Below are 23,529 nucleotides of genomic sequence, written 5' to 3' on the forward strand. Positions count from 1 at the left end.
GTGCTTGCTTCACCCCTCCCCAGACAAAATCAAGCTGAGAGGAGAATGGATGGATAGAGACTAACAGTTGGTTTCTCACCTGAGTTGTAAACCAGAATGCCTCCATTTTGACCTCCCCAGATCTTGTTCCGTCTGATTTTGGGATTGCTTCCAGTTCTGTTACAGTGGTTTGGAAACATTAAACAACAAATCAATCAATGCATATAATTAAAATCAATAGTATGACAAAAGTACATAGCAATGTGATAAATCATCCGTTAAATGCCTTTATTAAATCAGCAACATGCACTACATTATTTACACAGGTTGTCAGTGGGTCCCACCGTGTGGTTGTCAGTGGGTCTCACCGTGTGGTTGTCAGGTGGGTCTCACCGTGTGGTTGTCAGTGGGTCCACCGTGTGGTTGTCAGTGGGTCTCACCGTGTGGTTGTCAGTGGGGTCTCACCGTGTGGTTGTCAGTGGTCTCACCGTGTGGTTGTCAGTGGGTCTCACCGTGTGGTTGTCAGTGGGTCCCACCGTGTGGTTGTCAGTGGGGTCCCACCGTGTGGTTGTCAGTGGGTCCCACCGTGTGGTTGTCAGTGGGTCCCACCGTGTGGTTGTCAGTGGGTCCCACCGTGTGGTTGTCTATTAATTTTGAGTTCCAGCCCTTTCACTGACCTGATTTGAACTCCAGAGTACATGTGGTTGTAGATATCATTGTCCTCCAACACTCCATGGCCGTTGTCGTAGAAGTAGACGCCAACCTGTATGACCCACAAGACAAGAGGGGAGGTGAGTGTTTAGTTTGCAGGTTATTGGCAAATTTAATTTGTTCATTCATCCATCCATCCGTGGGAGATGAGTGGCCCATGGAGCCAACTGAACTGACAGTGCCCCCGCCATCTCTCTCTCTCCATCTATCTCTCTCCAGACACACAAAGGTACAGACACATGCATACACACACATTGTGATATTGTTGTATGGTGGTATTGAACATGTTGTGTTGTGGACATGTGGTGGTGTAGGGATGTTATATGATGTACTGTTTTATCTTTAGCTCATTCAGTACAAACATAGTTCACAGTTKTATATGTAATGTGGGTGCTTGGTGTGTTTGGACCCCAGGAAGAGGGATTCCTAATAAATACAACTCTCCATCTATCTCCCTCTATGTCCATACCTGTTTCCCACTGTGTATCCTGTTCCTCCTGAGGACAGGTGTGCTTCCTGTGGTCACCCAGACTCCTGCCAGCGTGTTGCTGTAGACCTCATTCTCCTCAATCACCCCCTGTCCCTTTTCATGCTACAGGGGAGACACACATGAATTACATTACTAACATCCTTATCCTCTGTCAGTCTGCTGCCTACTGTATGAAGGTTTATTTAACACTAATATGGCGGGCTAATAGTGGTTAAATATGCTAAAGGGTTGCAGATAAACCACAGCTATAAGCTTCATAAGTACTAAACATGTGATTATGTGCTTTCTTTAAATACACATTTAAAAAGGTTCTAGAAAGCTCTACTTACCACATAGATGCCCCCGTGCTGTCCGTCGTGGATCTTGTTGTGTCGTACGATTGGGCAGCTGTTCGTCCTGATCTGGATCCCTGCCAAGGCGTTACCGTAGATATCATTCCCCTCAATGAGGCCTCGGCCGTCACCGAATATGTAAACGCCACCCTGGTTACCGTTGAAGATGGCGTTGCCCCTGTGATTGACACAACGTGGAAAAATGGCACCATTGACTATCCATTTACACATCAGCATCAATACAACGTAATATAGATTGCATAATGGACAAAGGGAGAGACGAGACAGCGAAAGAGGATATTGTTTTTGAGAAAGTGAGAGAAAGAGAGAATGTATTTGACTGAAACCCCGCTGACCTTATTGTAGGATCGCTATTGGAGGTGACCCACACTCCAGCAAAGTTGTTTGCATAGATCTTGTTCTCGATGAACTGTCCTCTGCCCTTCTCATGCACGTAGATCCCTCCCGTCTGTCCGTGGTGGATCTCACAGCGCACCACCGTGGGGTTGGCGTACGCCTTCACCTCAAAGCCAGCTATGCGGTTCCTGTGGATGTTGCAGCTCTCAAAGTAGCCCTGCAGGAGGAGACAGTCACGTCAGTAATAAATCAATACCATGGCTATTTCTCAATTCAACTTTTCTCGATTCATCAGATCATCACTCCTCCTTTTCAAAAGCATTGGATAAGAACTTCACAGGAAAGGAACCTTAGACCTTCTCCAAAATACAGTTGAGAAGAGCAAGGTGTTAAAAAAAAACGTTTCTTTCCTATTGAGAAAATTACCTCAATCCGATGTCTTGTGTAACCAAAATAGGAATACATTTCCATGTTTTTAGAAGCTGTGGATTTAGGTTTATGTAACTAAAACCAGTGGTGGGTCTTCAAAACCTACAGTCGGATGAAACCGGAAGGCAACACTTCTCTTTAAGAACAAGAACGGCTACAGACTGAGTATTTACAGCAAAAAGACAGTTTTATACGCCAGCTACAGTAGAAACCAAGGTTCTTCCTCAATTCTTTCCTCATTACCTTGCATACGCTCCTCAAAACACATTGAAGAATGTCAGATGAGAGGGGCCTTAGACATTCTCCTATAATACAATAGAGAAGGAAGCGAGAGGATGCAAGGGATGGAGGAAAAATGAGAAAGAGCCTCTAGTCACAACTGTAGTCCAGATCAAAATGGAGCGTCATCTCAGGGGTAGCCAGACCAGACCAATATGGAGCGCATCCCAGGGGTACAGCTAGGACCAGACCTATATGGAGCGTCATATCTCAGGGGTAGCCAAGCCAGACCAAATATGGAGCGTCATCTCAGGGGTAGCCAGACCAGACCTATATGGAGCGTCATATCTCAGGGGTAGCCAGACCAGACCTATATGGAGCGTCATATCTCAGGGGTAAGCCAGACCAGACCTATATGGAGCGTCATCTCAGGGGTAGTCAGACCAGACCAATATGGAGCGTAGGGTAGCACATTTTGGGGAATATTCAGAGGTGGAAACCTTCGTGGGAATTAAAGGGAATATATGGAAATTAATGGAAATATATGCAAATTAATATTAATACCATTTAAATGTAGATGTTTTTAGCATTGGATATATTTACCATATCATATGGAGACAGAAACATGAACCTTTTATCTTATCATAAGTAGACATAATTGCAAATTACTAAATCGTTCCAATAGAAATAAAAAAAACWATTTAGTTACAAATTGAACTTTAATTAAATGAGTTGGCTCTTCACATGGGATGATTTCACTGAACGATCTCCAATGATCCATCGCATCTCCCAAAGACATTTTCAACATACATCTGTAAAATGATAGTCTAGAAACTAAAGCTTTGGTTGTCTTCCTCTCAGGCTTCCATGTCGACTCCCTGGACTTCCTCAATGTCCAGCTCTTGAACATCAGACTGAGGCCTCATCTTCACTGTAACTTTCCAAGCTTGTTGAGGGTGGCTCATTGTCAGGCTCAAAAAGCCTAAAATTTGCCTGGATGGACACCAATTTTTCAACCCTTGTATTGGTCAGCCTGTTGCGTGCTTTGGTGTGTGTTTTCCCAAACAAGGACCAGTTGCGCTCTGAGGCGGCTGTTGTTGGTGGGATTTGGAGGATGGAGGCAACAGGGGAAAAAAGTCCCTTCCACCAGGTGGCTGATGAGAAATGTTGGCACAACTGCCATATTGCATCTCCATCCCGAAGCCCTTACTTGGAAGTGTACTTCGCCAGACTGCCAAGAACCTTGGTAGACACGGTAGTGACGACACCATAGGCCTTGTTGTTCTCTGCACCAGACAGGATGCTCTTGCCAGCATACTTGGGGTCCAACATGTAYGCTGCGGCGTGTATGGGCTTCAGGCAGAAGTCTTCACGCTTTTTGATGTATTTCAGAACTGCAGTTTCCTCTGCTTGGAGCAGTGAAGTGGGCAGGGCAGTACGGATTTCTTCTCTTACATCTGCAAGCAGAGTCTGAACATCAGACAGGATGGCATTGTCTCCCTCAATCCGTGCAATGGCTACTGCTATAGGTTTCAGGAATTTCAGGCTGCTTASTACTCTCTACCAAAATACATAATCCAGGAGAATCCTCTTGATGGGGCTGTCCATAATCAGCATACTGTCATATGGCCATTTCTTGGAGAGACTCCTTACCCTCCAGGAGACTGTCAAACATGATGATAACACCATCCCAACCGGTGTTGCTGGGCAGCTTCAATGTGGTGCTCTTATTCTTCTCACTTTGCTTGGTGAGGTAGATTGCTGCTATATCTTGATGACCCTTCACATACCTAACCATTTCCTTGGCTCTCTTGTAGAGTGTATCCATCGTTTTCTTGAGAAGCAGATTCAACGCATGAGCAGCACAGCCAATGGGTGTGATGTGAGGCTAGGACTCCTCCACTTTAGACCATACAGACTTCATGTTTGCAGCATTGTCTGTCACCAGTGAAAATACCTGAGCGCCGAGGGAACTTTATGCACTTGACCAGATGATTCTGCATCTTTGTTGCATTCTTCACATATGATTTGGCACAATATTTGCAAATGTACACAGCTTTTCCTTCTACATTAGCTGCAGTGAAATGTCTCCACACATCAGATAGTGCCCGTGGCATTTTCCTGTAAAGATCAGAAACAATAGTTAAAAAAAATAATTATAATACAATTCCATGTACAGATAAATAGTTAATCAGTTAGATTAAACAACTCCTTTGTAAGACAAATATTTTAAAATGGAACATGTATGGAAACAGGTGAATTAACACGCCTCAGTTAGCAGGCTCAAGCATGCTAAAACCCACATGGTAGCAAAAACTAACTAGCAGAAACTGTTAACAAGTTAGAAACAAGTTAGCTACTATTTGCTAATTAACAAAAAAATGACGTACGTCATATGATATATATTCACCCCACCCAGTAGTGTAATCAAAACTTACCAGAAAGCATGTAGTCCTTTGCTCCGACAGGGTAGTAGTGTGGGCTCAATAGCATCTCATTAGTTTGCAAGATCTTGAGAATCAGCTGTACATGTGATGGAAGAGTGCACTGTGCATGCAGAGGGTTACAATTCCATTGAATTGGGGATAGTTTAACCAAAATATGCCACAAGACCCAAAATTACCTTGTGTATCCCACAAAAAAGGGTTCACTGTTATAAGCAAAATTCCCCAAATTCCCGACCTTTTGCAACCCTAATGTAGCCAGACCAGAACAATAGTGTCATCTCACCATGCCGTGGTCGAAGGTGAAGACGCCCACGTCTCTGCCGTGGTGGATGTGGTTCCGTCTGATGATAGGGTTGCCATGGTTTTTCACCCAGATCCCTGCCAGAGCGTTGTTGGAGATCTCATTGTCCTCGTAGATTCCCTGGGAACAAAGAATGAGTTGCAGAGTTTCACAGCACAGTCTTGGAAATGGGATGATTTGAGTAATCAAGTGCCATATGGAAAGAGTGGTGTGCGTTACCTACCTGTGCATGGTCAGTGATGTAAAGCCCCACGTTCTCACAGTCGCTGATGTTGCAGTGTTTGATGGTGGGACAAGCTCCCTGGCCGCTCACACAGACCGCTGAGCCCACTGAAACCAACAGGTGTAGAGCCAGCCAGGTGAGCATGGTAGAGCCCGGTGTATCGACTACACTTCTCAGACAGATACCCACCCACTGTCTCAATTCCATGTGTGGAAGACACTGTCAAAATATCGCCCTATGAGCTACGATCATTATAATACATTTAGGTGTCATGAAAATTAGACTGCACTAGGTAGGTCTGAGATGCTAAAACTATGCTTAGTGAAAGGCAGGTAGGTCTGAGATAATAAAACTATGCTTAGTGAAAGGCAGGTAGGTCTGAGATAATAAAACTATGCTAGGTGAAAGGCAGGTAGGTCTGAGATAATAAAACTATGCTTAGTGAAAGGCAGGGAGGTCTGAGATGCTAAAACTATGCTAGATGAAAAAGGGCAGGTCGGTCTGAGATAATAAAACTATGCTTAGTGAAAGCGGGAGGGCTGAGATAATAAAACTATGCTTAGTGAAAGGCAGGAGGGCTGAGATAATAAAACTATGCTTAGTGAAAGGCAGGAGGGCTGAGATAATAAAACTATGCTTAGATGAAAGGCAGGCGGTCTGAGATAATAAAACTATGCTTAGTGAAAGGCAGTAGTCTGAGATGCTAAAACTATGGGGCTAGGTGCAAAGGGCAGGTAGGTCTGAGATAATAAAACTATGCTTAGTGAAAGGCAGGTAGGTCTGAGATGCTTAAAACTATGCTTAGTGAAAGGCAGGTAGGTCTGAGATGCTAAAAACTATGCTTAGTGAAAGGCAGGTAGGTCTGAGATGCTAAACTATGCTTAGTGAGGCAGGTAGGTCTGAGATGCTAAAACTATGCTAGATGAAAGGCAGGTAGGTCTGAGATGCTAAAACTATGCTTAGTGAAAGGCAGGTAGGTCTGAGATGCTAAAACTATGCTTAGTGAAGGCAGGTAGGTCTGAGATGCTAAAACTATGCTAGTGAAAGCAGTAGGTCTGAGATGCTAAAAAACTATGCTTAGTGAAAGGCAGGTAGGTCTGAGATGCTAAAACTATGCTTAGTGAAAGGCAGGTAGGTCTTGAGATGCTAAAAACTATGCTTAGTGAAAGGCAGGTAGGTCTGAGATGCTAAAACTATGCTTAGATGAAAGGCAGGTAGGTCTGAGATGCTAAAACTATGCTATGAAAGGCAGGTAGGTCTGAGATGCTAAAACTATGCTAGATGAAAGGCAGGTAGGTCTGAGATGCTAAAACTATGCTAGTGAAAGGCAGGGAGGCTGAGATCTAAAACTATGCTTAGTGAAAGGCAGGTAGGTCTGAGATGCTAAAACTATGCTAGATGAAAGGCAGGTAGGTCTGAGATGCTAAAACTATGCTTAGTGAAAGGCAGGTAGGTCTGAGATGCTAAAAACTATGCTAGATGAAAGGCAGGTAGGTCTGAGATGCTAAACTATGCTAGATGAAAGGCAGGTAGGTCTGAGATGCTAAAACTATGCTAGATGAAAGGCAGGTAGGTCTGAGATGCTAAAACTATGCAGATGAAGGCAGGAGTCTGAGATGCTAAAACTATTGCTAGATGAAAAGGCCGGGAGGTCTGAGATAATAAAACTATGCTTAGTGAAAGGCAGGTCGGTCTGAGATAATAAAACTATGCTTAGTGAAAGGCCGGGAGGTCTGAGATAATAAAACTATGCTTAGTGAAAGGCAGGTAGGTCTGAGATAATAAAACTATGCTAGATGAAAGGCAGGTAGGTTTGTGGAGAGATGGAGACATTGTGTTGTAAGGTACCTGTGCAAGTGCTGCGTATGATACAGTGGTCAATGATGGGACTGCAGTTGACTGTAATCTCCAGACAGTGGTGGGCATTGTGGTGCTGGGCAGATTTATCATCAGGATTAAACTAAGAGAGGCAGACAAACATAAGGGAGTTAGTTTATTACATATGAATGACTCCTATCGTAGTCCTAACATTTGACTAACATCCACAACTGATATCATGTCAACAGTTTCCTTCGTATGATGAGGACCACCGTACAGAGCCCAATATACACATGATAGACCACAGTACAAGCCAATATGACAACATGATGAGACCACAGTACAGACCCAATATGACAAATGATGAGGACACCGTACAGACCAATATGACAACATGATGAGGACCACAGTACAGAGCCAATATACACATATGAGGACCACATGACAGACCCAATATGACAACATGATGAGACCACTGTACAGAGCCATTATGACAAGACCACAGTACAGAGTGAATTTGACAATATGAGGACCACTGTACAGAGTCAATATGACAATATGAGGACCACAGTACAGAGCCAATATACAAATATGAGCACCATACAGAGCAAATATGATGAGGACCACATGTACAGAGCCAATATGACAACATGATGAAGACACCGACAGAGCCAATATGACAAATGATGAGGACCACCGTACAACCAATATACAATATGATAGAACCACTTACAGAGCAATATGACAACATATGAGGACCACGTACAGAGCCAATATGACAACATGATGAGGACACGCAGACAATATGACAACATATGAGACCACTACAGAGCCAATGTGACAATATGATGAGGACCATTACAGAGCCAATATGACAATAATGAGGACCACTGTACAAACCAATATGACAATATGAGACACTGTACAGAGCAATATGACAATATGAGGACCACTGTAGAAGTCAATATGACAATATGATGAGGACCACTGTACAGAGCCAATATGACAATATGATGAGGACCACTGTACAGAGCCAATATGACAATATGGAGGACCACTGTACAGAGCCAATATGAAAGGACACAGTACAGAGTGAATATGACAATATGAGGACACTGTACAGATCAATATGACAATATGAGACACAGTACAGAGCCAATATGACAATATAATGAGGACCACTGTACAGAGTCAATATGACAATATGATGAGACCACTGTACAGAGCTAATAGACAAGACACAGTACAGAGTAATATGACAATATGATAAGGACCACTGTACAGAGTGAATATGACAATATGATGAGGACACTGTACAGATGAATATGACATTATGAGGACACTGTACAGAGCCAATATGCAATATGAGCACTGTACAGAGCAATATGCAATATGATGAGGACCACAGTACACCAATATGACAATATGATGAGGACCACAGTACAAGCAATATGACAAATGATGAGGACCACTGTACAGAGTGATATGACAATATGATGATGACCACTGTACAGAGCCAATATGACAATGATGAGCCACTGTACAGAGTCAATATGACATTATGAGGACCACTGTACAGAGTCAATATGACATTATGATGAGGACCACTGTACAGAGCTAATATGACAAGACACAGTACAGAGTAATATGACAATATGATAAGGACCACTGTACAGAGTGAATATGACAATATGATGAGGACCACTGTACAGAGTGAAATGACATTATGAGGACCACTGTACAGAGCCAATATGACAATATGAGGACCACTGTACAGAGCCAATATGCAATATATAGGACCACAGTACAGAGCAATATGACAATATGATGAGGACACAGTACAGAGCCAATATGACAATATGATGAGGACCACTGTACAGAGTGAATTGACAAATATGATGATGACCACTGTACAGACCAATATGACAACATGATGAGGACCACTGTACAGAGTCAAATACATTATGAGGACCACTGTACAGATCAATATGAATTATAGCACAGTACAGAGCCAATATGACGAGGACCACAGTACAGAGTAATATGACAATATGAGACCACTTACAGAGCCAAAAAGACAATATGAGACCACTGTACAGACCATATGACAATATTAGGACACTGTACAGACCAATATGAGGCAAATACAGAGCCAATATGACAATATGATGAGGACCACTGTACAAGCCAATAATGACAATATGATGAGGACCACTATACAGACAATATGACAAATGATGAGGACCACTGTACAGAGCATAATGACAAGGACCACAGTACAGAGTGAATATGACAATATGAGACCACTGTACAGAGACAATTATGAGGACCACTGTGACAGAGTCAATATGACAATATGATAAGGACCACAGTACAGAGTGAATATGACAATATAATGAGGACCACTATACAGAGGCATATGACAACATGAAGACACTACAGAGTCAATATGACAAACTAATGAGGACCGTGTACAGAGTCAATATGACAATATGAGGACCACAGTACAGACCAATATGACAATATAATGAGGACCACTTACAGAACAATATGACATAATGATAGGACACTGTACAGCCCAATTATGAACACAGTACAGATGAATATGACAACATGAGGATCACTGTACAGAGCCAATATACAATATGAGGACCACTGTACAGAGCACAATATGAGGACCAACATACAGAGCCAATATGACAATATGATGAGGACCACAGACAGAATATGACAATATATGAGGACCACAGTACAGACAATATACAATATGATGAGGACCACTGTACAGATGAATATGACAAATGAGGACCACTGTACGGACCAATATGACAATATGATGAGGACCAATGTACAGAGTGAATATGACAATATGATGAGACCACTGTACAGAGTCAATATGACATTATGAGGACCACAGTACAGAGCCATATGACAATATGAGGACCACAGTACAGAGTCAATAGACAATATGATGAGGACCACTGTACAGAGTCAATATGACAATATGATGAGGACCACTTACAGAGTGCATATGACAAATGAGACCACTGACAGAGTCAATATGACAATATGATGAGGACCACTGTACAGAGTCAATATGACAATATGATGAGGACCACTGTACAGAGTCAATGACAACATATGAGGCCACATACAGAGTCAATATGACAATATGATGAGGACCACTGTACAGAGTGAATATGACAATATGATGAGGACATGTACAAATGATATACAATATGATGGACCACAGTACAGAGCAATATGACAATAGAATGAGGACCATTGTACAGAGTCAATATGACAATATGATGAGGACCACATACAGATCAATATGACATATTAATGAGACCATTGTACAGAGTCAATATGACCAATATGAGGACCACAGTACAGAGTGAATATGACAATATGATGAGACCACTTTACAGATTCAATATGACAAAATGAGGTCACTGTACAGAGGCAATAGATGAGACCACATACGAGTCAATATGATAATAAGACCACTGTACGAGCCAATATGACAATATATAGGACATTTACAGAGTAATATGACAAATATGAGACCACGTACAGAAAATATGACAATATGATGAGACCACTGTACAGACCAATATTACAATATGATGAGGACCACTTACAGAGCAATATGACAATATGATGAGACCACTGTACAGAAGCCATATGACAATGATGAGACCACTTAAGACAGTCAATAGTGATGAGACACAGTACAGAGTGAATATGACAATATGATGAGGACACACTGTACAGAGCCAATATGACAATATGATGAGGACCACTGTACAAGCCAATTATGACAATATGATGAGGACCACTGTACAGAGTAAATATGACAATATGATGAGGACCACAGTACAGAGTGAATATGACAACATGATGAGGACCACAGTACAGAGTCAATATGATTTGGACCACTGTTGAGTCCAGGCATACACCAACAGTCAGCTAGGCCCATATTATGTAAGTCATGGATAAGACCTCACCTTGATGGTCATGTAGCCGACGTATGCATCCTCTGAGCCCTCCATGAAGACAAACGTTGAGTCTCTGGTGTTCTCAATGATCACTTTGTCTGCTACTTTACCAGATGCTGTTGAAAAAAATACAGCATTGGGGGTTAAAAGGGCAGGGCAAAAGACAACAATGGGCTACAAGTGTCCAGCAAAGATAGTCAATGAACCATGTTGCAAGGTCAAGTGGAGTAGATAGTAGAGGTCGACCGATTAATCGGAATGGCCGATTAATTAGGGCCGATTTCAAGTTTTCATAACAAATCGGTATTTTTTTTTACAACTTTAACACATTCTTATTTTCAATGATGGCCTAGGAACGGTGGGTTTACTGCCTTGTTCAGGGGCAGAACGACAGATTTTTACCTTGTCAGCTCAGGGGATTCGATCTGGCAACCTTCCGATTACTAGTCCAACGCTCTAACCACCTGCCTTACATTGCACTCCACGAGGAGCCTGCGTGGCAGGCTGACTACCTGTTACGCGAGGGCAGCAAGAAGCCAAGGTAAGTTGCTAGCTAGCATTAAACTTATCTTATAAAAAACAATCAATCTTAACATAATCACTAGTTAACTACACATGGTTGATGATATTACTAGTTTATCTAGCGTGTCCTGCGTTGCATATAATCGATGCGGTGCCTGTTAATTTCTCATCGAATCACAGCCTACTTCGCCAAACGGGTGATGATTTAACAAGCGCATTCGCAAAAAAAGCACTGTCGTTGCAYGAATGTACCTAACCATAAACATCAATGCCTTTCTTTAAAATCAATACACAAGTATATATTTTTAAACCTGCATATTTAGTTAATATTGCCTGCTAACATTAATTTCTTTTAACTAGGGAAATTGTCTCACTTTTCTTGCGTTCCGTGCAAGCAGTCGGGGAATATGCAGCAGTTTGGGCCGCCTGGCTCCGAACTGTGTGAAGACCATTTATTCCCAACAAAGACCGAAATTAATTTGCCAGAATTGTAAATAATTATGACATTGAAGATTGTAACAGCAATATGTAGACTTCGGGATGCCACCCGTTAGATAAAATACGGAACGGTTTAAAATACGGAAATGATCATTTCCGGATTTGACCATATTAACTTCTTACAGGCAGGTGGGACGGTAGCGTCCCACCTGGCCAACATCCGGTGAAATTGCAGAGCGCGAAATTCAAACTACAGAATTATAAATATTTAACTTCCATAAAATCACAAGTGTAATTCATCAAAATAAAGCTTAACTTCTTGTTAATCCAGCTGCTGTGTCAGATTTCAAAAAGGCTTTACGGCGAAAGCACACCATGCGATTATCTGAGGACAGCGCCCCGCATACAAAAGCATGAAAAACATATTTCAACCAGGCAGGTGCGCCACGAAAGTCAGAAATAGCGATATAATAAATGCCTTACCTTTGATGATCTTCTTCTGTTGGCACTCCAAAAGGTCCCAGTTACATCACAAATGGTCCTTTTGTTCGATAATGTACTTTATATCCATAAAAACTCAGTTTAGCTTACGCGCTTGAGTCAATAATCCACCAAGTTTTCCTCCATCAAAATGCATACAAAATGAATCCCAAACGTTACCAATATACTTTTCCAAACAAGTCAAACAACATTTATAATCAAACCTTAGGTACCCTAAAACGTAAATAAACGATAACATTTAAGACAGAGAATTGTTATTGTCTTTACCGGAGAAAAATACCAAAGAACGCGCTCTCACCCACGCGCGCTTGGAAACACTACAGCCAAAATGGGAGCCACCTAGAAAAACTACAATTCCTGGCTCATTTTTCCAAAAACCAGCATGAAACTCTTGCTAAAGACTGTTGACATCTAGTGTAAGCCCTAGGAACTGCAATCTGGGAGGATTTCACCTTATAATAAAAGTGACAGCCATTGAAAACAGTAGTAGGGTGAATTATTTTTTTGGGGGGGATGGTTTGTCCTCGGGGTTTCACCTGCCATATCAGTTCTGTTATACTCGACATCATTTTAACAGTTTTAGAAACTTTASAGTGTTTTCTATCCAAATCTACCAATTATACGCTTTTCATCCGGACGTGAAAATACTGCCCCCTACCCAAGAGAGGTTAAGGCTCGTATTTCTGTGTGTTATTATGTTATAATTAAGTCTATGATTTGATATAGCAGTCTGAGCGGTGGTAGGCAGCAGCAGGCTTGTACGCATTCATTCAAACAGCACTTTCATGCGTGTGCCAGCAGCTCTTCGCTGTGCTTCAAGCATTGAGCTGTTTATGACTTCAACTCCCGAGATTAGGCTGGTGTAACCGATGTGAAATGGCTAGCTAGTTAGCGGGGTGCGCGCTAATAGCTTTTCAAATCGGTGACGTCACTCGCTCTGAGACCTTGAAGTAGTTGTTCCCCTTGCTCTGCAAGGGCCGGGGCTTTTGTGGAGCGATGGGTAACAATGCTCAAGGGTGGCTGTTGTCGATGTGTTCCTGGTTCGAGCCCAGGTAGGGGTGAGGAGAGGGACGGAAACTATACTGTTACACTGGCAATACTAAAGTGCCTATAAGAACATCCAATAGTCAAAAGTATATGAAATACAAATGGTATAGAGAAAAATAGTCCTATAATTCCTATAATAACTAAAACCTAAAACTTCTTGCCTAGGAATATTGAAGACTCATGTTAAAAGGAACCACCAGCTTTCATATGCTCTCATATTCTGAGCAAGGAACTTAAACGTTAGCTTTTTTACATGGCACATATTGCACTTTTACTTTCTYCTCCAACACTTTGTTTTTGCATTATTTAAACCAAATTGAACATGTTTCATTATTTATTTGAGGCTAAATAGATTTTATTCATGTATTATATTAAGTTAAAATAAGTGTTCATTCAGTATTGTTGTAATTGTCATTATTACAAATAAATAAATAAAATATATWTWTTTTTTGATAAAAAAACGAATTTTAATTGGTCGATATCGGCTTTTTTTGGTCCTCCAATAATCGGTATCGGCGTTGAAAAATCATAATCGGTCGACCTCTAGTATATAGACGGGAACAGACGGTGTACGGTACAGAAAACAATGAACAGAATTAATACGTACCAGCTCCGATCATTGTGATGGGCGATTCAATGTAAATCCACTCATCAGTGTAGACCCCAGAGTGTACGAATATGAGGCCGTCAAAGTGGGCCTCCTGAACACCTCCCAAGGCATCCTCGATGGTGTCATAGTACTGAGGAAGAGGCACCATAGAGAAGTGTGTTACAGCGAAGTCACAGTGAACTCATGATGACCAATCACTCAATAACAACCCACAGATTAAAAAGCCTAGTCCTGAACTAAAAAGTTAAGCCTATATCAATACAAATAAATTACATTTCTATAGCGCTTTTCATAGAATCTCGAAGTGCTTCAAGAGCAAAAAACAAACAAGCAATATATCATGACAGGTCAACCAGTAGAGGCCAGGTCAACCAATAGAGGCCAGGTCTTTGAAAGCTGCATCTTCTGAAGATGTAGAGGGTCAGCTAATGTCTTGAGTGGAGAATGCTGGTCAGAGGATGGTGATGGAGTCTGCTGCTGATCTTGTAGAGGGCAAGTCTGGGAACCAGCCTGACTCTTATAGCCACTGGACTTTCTCTTCCACTCTGAAGCACCCACTTGGGAGACACCTCAGCAGCTCTGGGTGCCAGAAAGCTCACCATACAAAGTTCAGAATAGTAGCCAGTCGTCCTCTCTACAAGCACTCCCATTACTCTAAAGCTTAGGCAATGAAGATTCTTCATTCAGTGTACATTTTAGTCCAGGACTAGGCTTAAATCGGTTTCAAGGAAACTGGCCCTTAAACTCTCTCAAACAAACACACTTACAAGCATGTTCTCTCTTCCTTTGTATCTGGCAGGATTACTGTAGAAGTGTTCTGCGAAGCCTGGCTTCACATGTGCTCCTTTATACTGTAAACAAAAACAAAAAAACGTCAATGAATCTGGCCATTATTATAGCACAGTAATACTAATGGTGGGATTGCTTCTAGAATCACAGCAATCAAGTTATGTCACTCCACTGGAACTTCACTTGCCAAGTTAAATAAAGGTTAAATAATAAAATAAACAAACAAATAGAATTACTGGGACTCCACAGTGTTCTTGCATTCATATGTCTGTACAAGCTGTTGACTGTTTTAGCAGCAGTAGGAGTATCTATATGGTTGAGTGACAGTGAGGGTTTCCATAGGTCAGAGGTGAGTGAGTAACAGTAAGGACAGTGTGGGAAAAGAGGTCATGGGGTCGTTGTCCTACCAGCTGCTGAAAGCTCTCCTTCCACGGGTTGGGCTGCTCGTACTCTTCTGGGTTAATCTGGAAGAACTTCCCCGCCTCAGGATGCATCATGGGACGCGTGTACTCAAACACCTCCATGTACAGCCTCTTCCTGTGAAGCAAAGCAAGGCACAGCCAGACAGGACACCATAAGACACGCTAACTTCAAGCGATAACACACTGTGGGGCGCAGGAGGGAAAGACAGTGTGTGTTCCAGATTGGATCCGTTACATTTGGTTGAAGACACCCAAATTAGGACAACCTAAAAATTCCATGCGGAAGCATTTGAAAATAGTTGTGGGTTCAGTGCTAACTAGCATTGCTGGTCCCATTGTTTACAATTCTTCCTAATTTATGTAAAGCATTACGGGACATTAGAATCCTCGTCTTAACCTTTTATCTTCAACCTAGCTTTGCACCTATGGGTACACTCGGAATAGCTAACAGTCCACCTATTATGCCATCGACTTAAAAGGTGAAGTCCAATCAATCAATAGATTCGATTTCTATGTCCTCGACGCATCAGCAGACAGAATGACAGACAGAATGAGACAGTGTCTCACCAGCCAGCAAAGCAGCCAGACAGCCAAGCAACTAGCCAGCCAGCCAACTAGCCAAGCAGCCAGCCAAGCAGCCAGCCAAGCAGCAAGCCAAGCAGCCAACCAGACCGCCAGCCAACCAACCAAAAGGCTGACCAGCCAGCCAACCAAGAGGTCGGCCAGCCAGCCAGCCAAAAGGCCAGCCAGCCAGCCAACCAAAAGGACAGCCAGCCAGCCAACCAAAGGACAGCACGCCAACTACGCAGCCAGCCAACTAGCCAGCCAACTAGCCAAGCAGCCAGCCACTAGCCAGTCATGGTTTCAGTGCTAACTAGCTTTGCTGGTCAACCAACCAACCAACCAGCCAGCCAAGCAGACAGCCAGCCAGCCAACCAACCACCAAAAGGCCAGCCAGCCAACCAAGCAGCCAACCAACCAAAAGGCCAGCCAGCCAAACAACCAAATGGCCAGCCGGCCAAGCAAAAGGCCAGCCAAACAAGCAGCCAGCCAAGCAAAAGGCCAGCCAGTCAAGCAAAAGGCCAGCCAGCCAAGCGCCATCCAGCCAAAAGGCCAGCCAACCAAAAGGCAGCCAGCCGACCAACTAGCCAGCCAGCCAACCAACTAGCCAACCAACCAACTAACTGGCCAACCAACCAACCAACTAGCCAGCCAAGCAGCCAGCCAACTAGCCAACCAACTAGCCAGCCAGCCAACCAACTAGCCAAGCAGACAGCCAACCACCAACCAGCGAAACAGACAGCCAAACCACAAACCAACAACCAGCCAGCCAGCCAGCCAAGCAGCCAGCCAACCACCGGACAAGTAGAACACCAACACAACCGGACAAGCAGCCACAACCAACCAGACAACCACGCAACCAGACAACCCACGCAACCAACCAGACAACTGGACAAGCAGACACCCAACCCGGACAAGCAGACACCCAACCAACCAGACAACCGGACAAGCAGACACCCAACCAACCGGCCAAGCAGACACCCAACAACCGGGCCAAGCAGACACACCCAACCAACCGGCCAAGCAGACACCAACCAACCGGCCAAGCAGACACCCAACCACCGGACCAAGCCAGACACCCAACCAACCGGCCAAGCAGACAAACCAACCGAACCGCAAGCGACAACCAACCAACCGGCCAAGCAGACAACCACCAACCAGCCAAGCAGACAGCCCAACCAACCAGCCGAGCAGACAGCCACCAACCAAACCAGCAAAGCAGACGCAGCCTGCCAAGCAGACAGCCAAGCACAGACAAGCAAGCAACCAACCAAAGACAGCCAACCAGCCTGCCAAGCAGACAGCCAGACAGACAGACAAGCAACCAAACCAACCAGAACAGCCAACCAGCCAGCCAACCAACCAAGCAAACAGTACATCAACCAGTCAACCAACGCAGCTCACCCATCAACCAGCCAAGAAGACAGCCAACTGGCCAAGCAGACAGCCAGCCAGCCARCCAACCAGCCAAGCAGAGAGCCAGCCAGCCAACCCAGTCAAGCAGACAGCCAATCAGCCAGCCAGCAAACCAAGCAGACAGTCAACCAACCAACCAGCCAAGCAGACAGCCAACCAACCCAGTCAAGCAGACAGCCAACCAACCCAGTCAAGCAGACAGCAAACCAACCAAGCAGACAGTCAACCAACCAAGCAGACAGTCAACCAACCATCCAGCCAAGCAGCCAGCCAACTGGCCAAGCAGCCAGCCAGCCAGCCAACTAACCAGCCAGCCAGCCAACCAAGGAGCCAGCCAGCCAACCAAGGAGCCAGACAGACAGCCAACCAGCCACTCACCAGAGGATGGGGTCATTGGCCAGTTCGCTGAAGCGTTTGCAGACACATGCTGCGCGACACAGGTCCTGCTCCAGCAGGTAGGAGAAGATCTTCAGAACCACCTCATCTGGCAGCTTCTCCTGGAGGTAGTGCTCTGCGGGAGCTGCTAGTGATGAACACAACCAGAGGGACACTTTATTAATGGAGGAGGTATTCACACATCCAAAATAATAACAGGAGATGGACAGAAGGTCCAATACAGAGAGTAGGGGCATTTTCAACCTCCAATTCTCATAACATGTTAATCACAAAAACATTTGTTCTTGGTTTTACTGTACTGTGTACGTCATTGTTGTCTTTTAAAGACTTTTGGAAAATTATCCTGGGATGGGCTAAGAGAGATTCTAATAAATACAAATTAAACAAAAACGGACTGTTAGAAAGTATTATTTTACCTGTTAAATCTTGAGACTTTCCTGAGACTCTGGCACGCTTTGCCCGATGGCCAAAGTCTTCTGTGGCTGAAGTGGAAGCACCCTGCGTATAGAAAGAAAAATCGATTGTTATAAGCCTTGACAGCTGACACGTTTTGATGGAACAGACCATGGTCATCTGCTTAAAAACAACCGTATTAATATTTCAGCATTGTTTTTAATAAATCAAGTTCTTCAATTAATCACCACCGCTAGCGAAATACTTATTAATTATGCAAAGAGGAAAGATGAATTATCAAATTCAGCCCATGGGTAAAAGGGTGCCTCATGCTTCAGAAGACACAATTTTGGGTGGAATGCTGATATTGCTCACTAGTCTAGGTCAGAGTACAGCTTTTTGCAATATGTATTTATAACCAGCAGCACTCAGTCCAAGTTAGGTGAGCTGATTCATTATGGCAGATCCATTTTCAGTAGGCAAACAGATAGATATGTAATGAGTAGAGCTGACATGATACATTATTCTATATGTCAGAGATGCATCATGTTTATTCTACATAACAGATTTATATCTGAACATTCCACAATGCTGTGTCTAGTTGAAGGTGCAGCAGAAGCACGTCATACCCCTTTTACCCAGGACCCTACTGAGGACACAGAATGACCCACCACCTCTCGGTGACTCAGGCATGTAGCCACTTAAATATTATGTGCCGTCTTTCCACATACATAGGATCTGTCCAAAACGGCACCCTATACTGTATAGTGCACTACTGGTCAAAAGTTCTTCACTATATAGGGAGCCATTTGGAACACATCCCATGCTAATGACTCACCTCCATGTTAGTCTTTGCTGGACACGCTGCTGTTCTCTTGGGTAGTAGAGACTTTCTTCGAAGTTGGTACGGACTATTCTGAGCTCCTGGACCGGATTCTTCTGCAACCATATCTGCAGGGACGTCCTCATCTGGAGAGGAAAGAGGACAGTCAAAACAACCATATCTGCAGGGACGTCCTCATCTGGAGAAGAAGAGAGGACAGTCAAAACAACCATATTTGCAGGGACGTCCTCATCTGGAGAAGAAGAGAGGACAGTCAAAACAACCATATCTGCAGGGACGTCCTCATCTGGAAGAAGAAGAGAGGACAGTCAAAACAACCATATCTGCAGGGACGTCTCATCTGGAGAGGAAGAGGGACAGTCAAAACAACCATATCTGCAGGGACGTCCTCATCTTGGAGAGGAAGAGAGGACAGTCAAAACAACCATATTTGCAGGGACGTCCTCATCTGGAGAAGAAGAGAGGACAGTCAAAACAACCATATCTGCAGGGACGTCCTCATCTGGAGAGGAAGAGAGGACAGTCAAAACAACCTATCTGCAGGGACGTCCTCATCTGGAGAGGAAGAGAGGACAGTCAAAACAAACCATATCTGCAGGGACGTCCTCATCTGGAGAGGAAGAGAGGACAGTCAAAACAACCATATCTGCAGGGACGTCCTCATCTGGAGAAGAAGAGAGGACAGTCAAAACAACCATATCTGCAGGGACGTCCTCATCTGGAGAAGAAGAAGAGGACAGTCAAAACAACCATATCTGCAGGGACGTCCTCATCTGGAGAAGAAGAGAGGACAGTCAAAACAACCATATCTGCAGGGATGTCCTCATCTGGAGAAGAAGAGAGGACAGTCAAAACAACCAGATATCTGCAGGGATGTCCTCATCTGGAGAAGAAGAGAGGACAGTCAAAACAACCATATCTCAGGTTTTGATACTGTGACCAAAACATCGCTTTTGCAACCGTTTGACTTGGCAGTGCAACACACATTTTTAAAAATACAAAGGCAGGGGAATGCCCGTGTGCGTGTAGGGCCTGTCTACCGCTGTGTAGCCGTTAGCGATGCCAATGACAGCCTAACGTCTTCGGGTAGATGGAAATGCAACTAAAAGTTATCTACAAAGTAGCCTCTGCCTACCTGGCAGAATCAGGATTATTTGTATCAATCCAGTGGCCATTTGTTTTGAAGTGCGATACAGACATAGGTGGTAAATTGAATAACAATCACCTACTCCATTCTATACAGAAGTAAATAAAATCATTCAAAATAGGCTACGRCACCAGAAAGCATGCTTTGGCCACAGATGATCATTAGCTTCTTTTAAAAGAAAAAGCTGTAAATGTAATTTTTTATATCGCATAGCATGCAGTCGGAAGGGCACACAATTTGGGTAGCACGCACGGCAAATACCAAAGATGATTGTTGAGTTGCGACCATCAATGAAAAGTACAGACCCAACCAGGCATTTCGCAATATGACATCATAGTTTGGAAAGCAAATGGCTATTACTGTAAAGAGAAGACAATGAAAAGACTAATCTGTATTTTATAGTTAGCAAAATTCTCAACTTAATTGATTGAACAGCATAAGCCCCCGCTAACTCAACTCTGGACCTCGAAGCCAGTTCCATTGCATTTTTTCATTGCTCCCCTCTAATCAGGCACCAATTTAAACCTTTAAAACCAGGTGTGTGCAAATCATTTTCAGGTAGAAAAGAAAATCAGCAGGCTCCGGACCTCGTAGGGTAAGTTGAGTACCCTTGATATAGCCCATCCTATTGGCTCATATCCCCGGTGAGTGCGCATATTCACTATYATTGTTGGGTCAGTGGCACTTGAAAGTTCGCTTTTGGACAATCATTTCTTCCTCCAGGTTAGATGGATGTCATATTGTAGGCAATTTGTGCCTCACCTTCTCGTAGGCCTATTATATGGATCAGACAACGTTGTTTTTATTGATCTGTTTGTCAGTGTCAGCAGAGTAGTCTACCCTGTAAAAAAGACCCTGCTACTGTCTCCAGTAAAATAAAGTAATATAATTGCATGAAATGTGTTTATAAAAGGCCAAGAAGCGTATCTGATATAGCCTATAGGAGGAATGGGCAACTCCAGTCTTCGGGGGCCGGAGTGGTGTCACTTTTCCCCCCCGTCCCTAGCAAACACAGCTGACTAAACTAATTGCATTCTAAACTGAAGACCACTATTAGTTGGTCATTGGAGTCAGGTGTGTTAGCTGGAGCAAAAATGTGACCCCAATCAGGCCACCGAGGACTAGAGTTGCCCATCCCAGGCCTATAGCCTAGCCCTACTCTACGCCACTATGCACTCAGCCATGCAGTCTTTTTTGCTAACAGTGATTGAGTTATATTATTAGTCTAAATTATGAAGATCCGGAATAGTAAGCCATCTTACATAAGTCTGCAAATGCAATGATGCATGGAATACTTTATCATAAAAGGTGAAACGTGAAATTCAAACCACCTATGGCTACAGAAACACAGCTAGCCAACCAGTCTGGCACCACCTCAATTAAAGAGTAACTACACACCAGTGGAGGACCATCCTCCTCAGTGAATTACATAAAAATAAAATACTTAAACATTTGTTTTAAAGTTATCCTTATTAGATAAAACTATACTAAAGATATTCACATATCAAATAATTTATTAAAGACACACTGTTTTGCAATGAAGGTCTATAGTAATCTCAGCAGCACTCTGTAAGGTAGCACCATAGTGTAGCCGGAGGACAGCTACCTTCTCTCCTCCTCTGGGTACATTAACTTCAATACAAAACCTAGGAGGCTCATGGTTCTCACCCCCTTCCATAGACATACACAGTAATTATGACAACTTCCAGAGGACGTCCTCCAACCTATCAGAGCTCTTGCAGCACAAACTGACATTGTCCACCTAATCAAAGGAACAGAGAAAGAATCTAGTAAAGAAAGCATAAGCTACAGCTAGCACTGCAGTGTATAAAATGTGGTGAGTAGTTGACTCAAGAGAGAAAGACAATAGTTGAACAGTTCTGAACAAATTAATTTCTTCCAAAATTAAGGGAGAGCTATATTTGGTTGTATTATTATAATATTTTTTAAACTTTCACTTTGCTAGCAAATGCAGCTACCTAGTTTAGCCTACTCAAACACCCGGCTCAAACCGAGTGGGATGCTATGTTAGCTAGCTGACTATCCAACACTGGACCTCCTCCAAGTCAGTTGGTTTTATTCATTTATTGCCACCGGGGCCAGCCGGTGTAACTGCTAAACTGCTTGCTGATTATACACTGTACTGCATGATTGTAGCGGGTTTACTAACGCGTTAGTCCTAGTAGTTCTAGTTGACTGACGTGACAACGATGTAGGCTGTGTGTAGCGGTTAACGGTCATGATACAATATGAAGGTTTGGCTTGGAAAGRTTTTTTCACCTAGTCACAGACAACTGATGTGTTGTGCACTGAGGTCCACARGCGAAGGGAAAAGGTGAGGAGGAGAGGGCGTAGATAGATGCGAGAAGGAATTATATACACACACAACGAGCAAAGTGATTTGTGCTGTTTTTATGTGGCTGGTATGAAAGTGAACTTTGCGTGTGCTCAGGGATGTATTCATTCCGCAGATTCTGTTAAAATGTTTCTTAAGCGGAAGCAAACAGAATGGGGATAAACATACCCGAATTTGTCCAATAGAAACTGTTGGACTAACAATTACACCCTAGATCAGCTAGATGCAAGCAAGATTGTGCAAAGCGGTATTGAATGTGAAACTGTCACCTTAATTACAAAAATTTCTCAACCTTGTAAACTTTCATTCATAGGCTAGATTGTAGCAACCTAAAGACGGGTACAGGGAAAATGTGTGTATCAAGTAGTAGGCCTAAACCTAGTGATGTTTTATTGCGCTGGGTGAAGGGAATATGAATGACAGTCAACCAACATGCTGTGATAGAAATAAGGCCATCCTCATGAAGCATTTTTATCATCGTCCCTCATCTTAAAACGCCACTGACTGCAACACACACAAAAAAAACAGCCATAACAATGACATGATGATAGTAAACCATTCAGTCAATTCAATACAACAAAATGTTTCCTGTGATAATGTGAAGTAGCCTTGTTTATAAAAGAGAACAGGTAAATAAGAGGACATGGCTGGAATAAAATGGAGGCTAGTCCTGAGAACTCTGCATAGGCGATGACTAGTAGAAATGCCAGACTACGGCTGCAATGCAGCAAGCCACATTTCCTTTGCACAGCTCAAAGATCTTTAACAGAGAGGAGTTCT

General features: G+C 43.3%; 1 protein-coding gene across 2 annotated transcripts in view; it reads right to left on the reverse strand.

The window, feature by feature from the left end:
• Positions 1 to 23,529, reverse strand: part of LOC111978721 (F-box only protein 11) — a 44,440-nt gene that overhangs the window by 9,888 nt on the left and 11,023 nt on the right. For both annotated transcript variants that reach the window (XM_024008942.2, XM_070448680.1), the window contains exons 2-16: positions 19,241 to 19,371; positions 18,426 to 18,507; positions 17,992 to 18,136; positions 15,622 to 15,751; positions 15,193 to 15,276; positions 14,423 to 14,555; positions 11,317 to 11,423; positions 7,337 to 7,448; positions 5,489 to 5,595; positions 5,248 to 5,385; positions 1,869 to 2,086; positions 1,510 to 1,690; positions 1,160 to 1,282; positions 657 to 742; positions 80 to 156 (exon numbers count right to left, since the gene is read on the reverse strand). In XM_024008942.2, coding sequence (XP_023864710.1) covers positions 80 to 156; positions 657 to 742; positions 1,160 to 1,282; positions 1,510 to 1,690; positions 1,869 to 2,086; positions 5,248 to 5,385; positions 5,489 to 5,595; positions 7,337 to 7,448; positions 11,317 to 11,423; positions 14,423 to 14,555; positions 15,193 to 15,276; positions 15,622 to 15,751; positions 17,992 to 18,136; positions 18,426 to 18,507; positions 19,241 to 19,371 — 1,854 coding nt within the window. The remainder of the gene's footprint in view (positions 1 to 79; positions 157 to 656; positions 743 to 1,159; positions 1,283 to 1,509; positions 1,691 to 1,868; positions 2,087 to 5,247; positions 5,386 to 5,488; positions 5,596 to 7,336; positions 7,449 to 11,316; positions 11,424 to 14,422; positions 14,556 to 15,192; positions 15,277 to 15,621; positions 15,752 to 17,991; positions 18,137 to 18,425; positions 18,508 to 19,240; positions 19,372 to 23,529) is intronic.

The sequence above is a fragment of the Salvelinus sp. IW2-2015 genome, linkage group LG18 (genome assembly GCF_002910315.2).
Source record: "Salvelinus sp. IW2-2015 linkage group LG18, ASM291031v2, whole genome shotgun sequence".
In the NCBI taxonomy this organism is placed as follows: Eukaryota; Metazoa; Chordata; class Actinopteri; order Salmoniformes; family Salmonidae; genus Salvelinus; species Salvelinus sp. IW2-2015.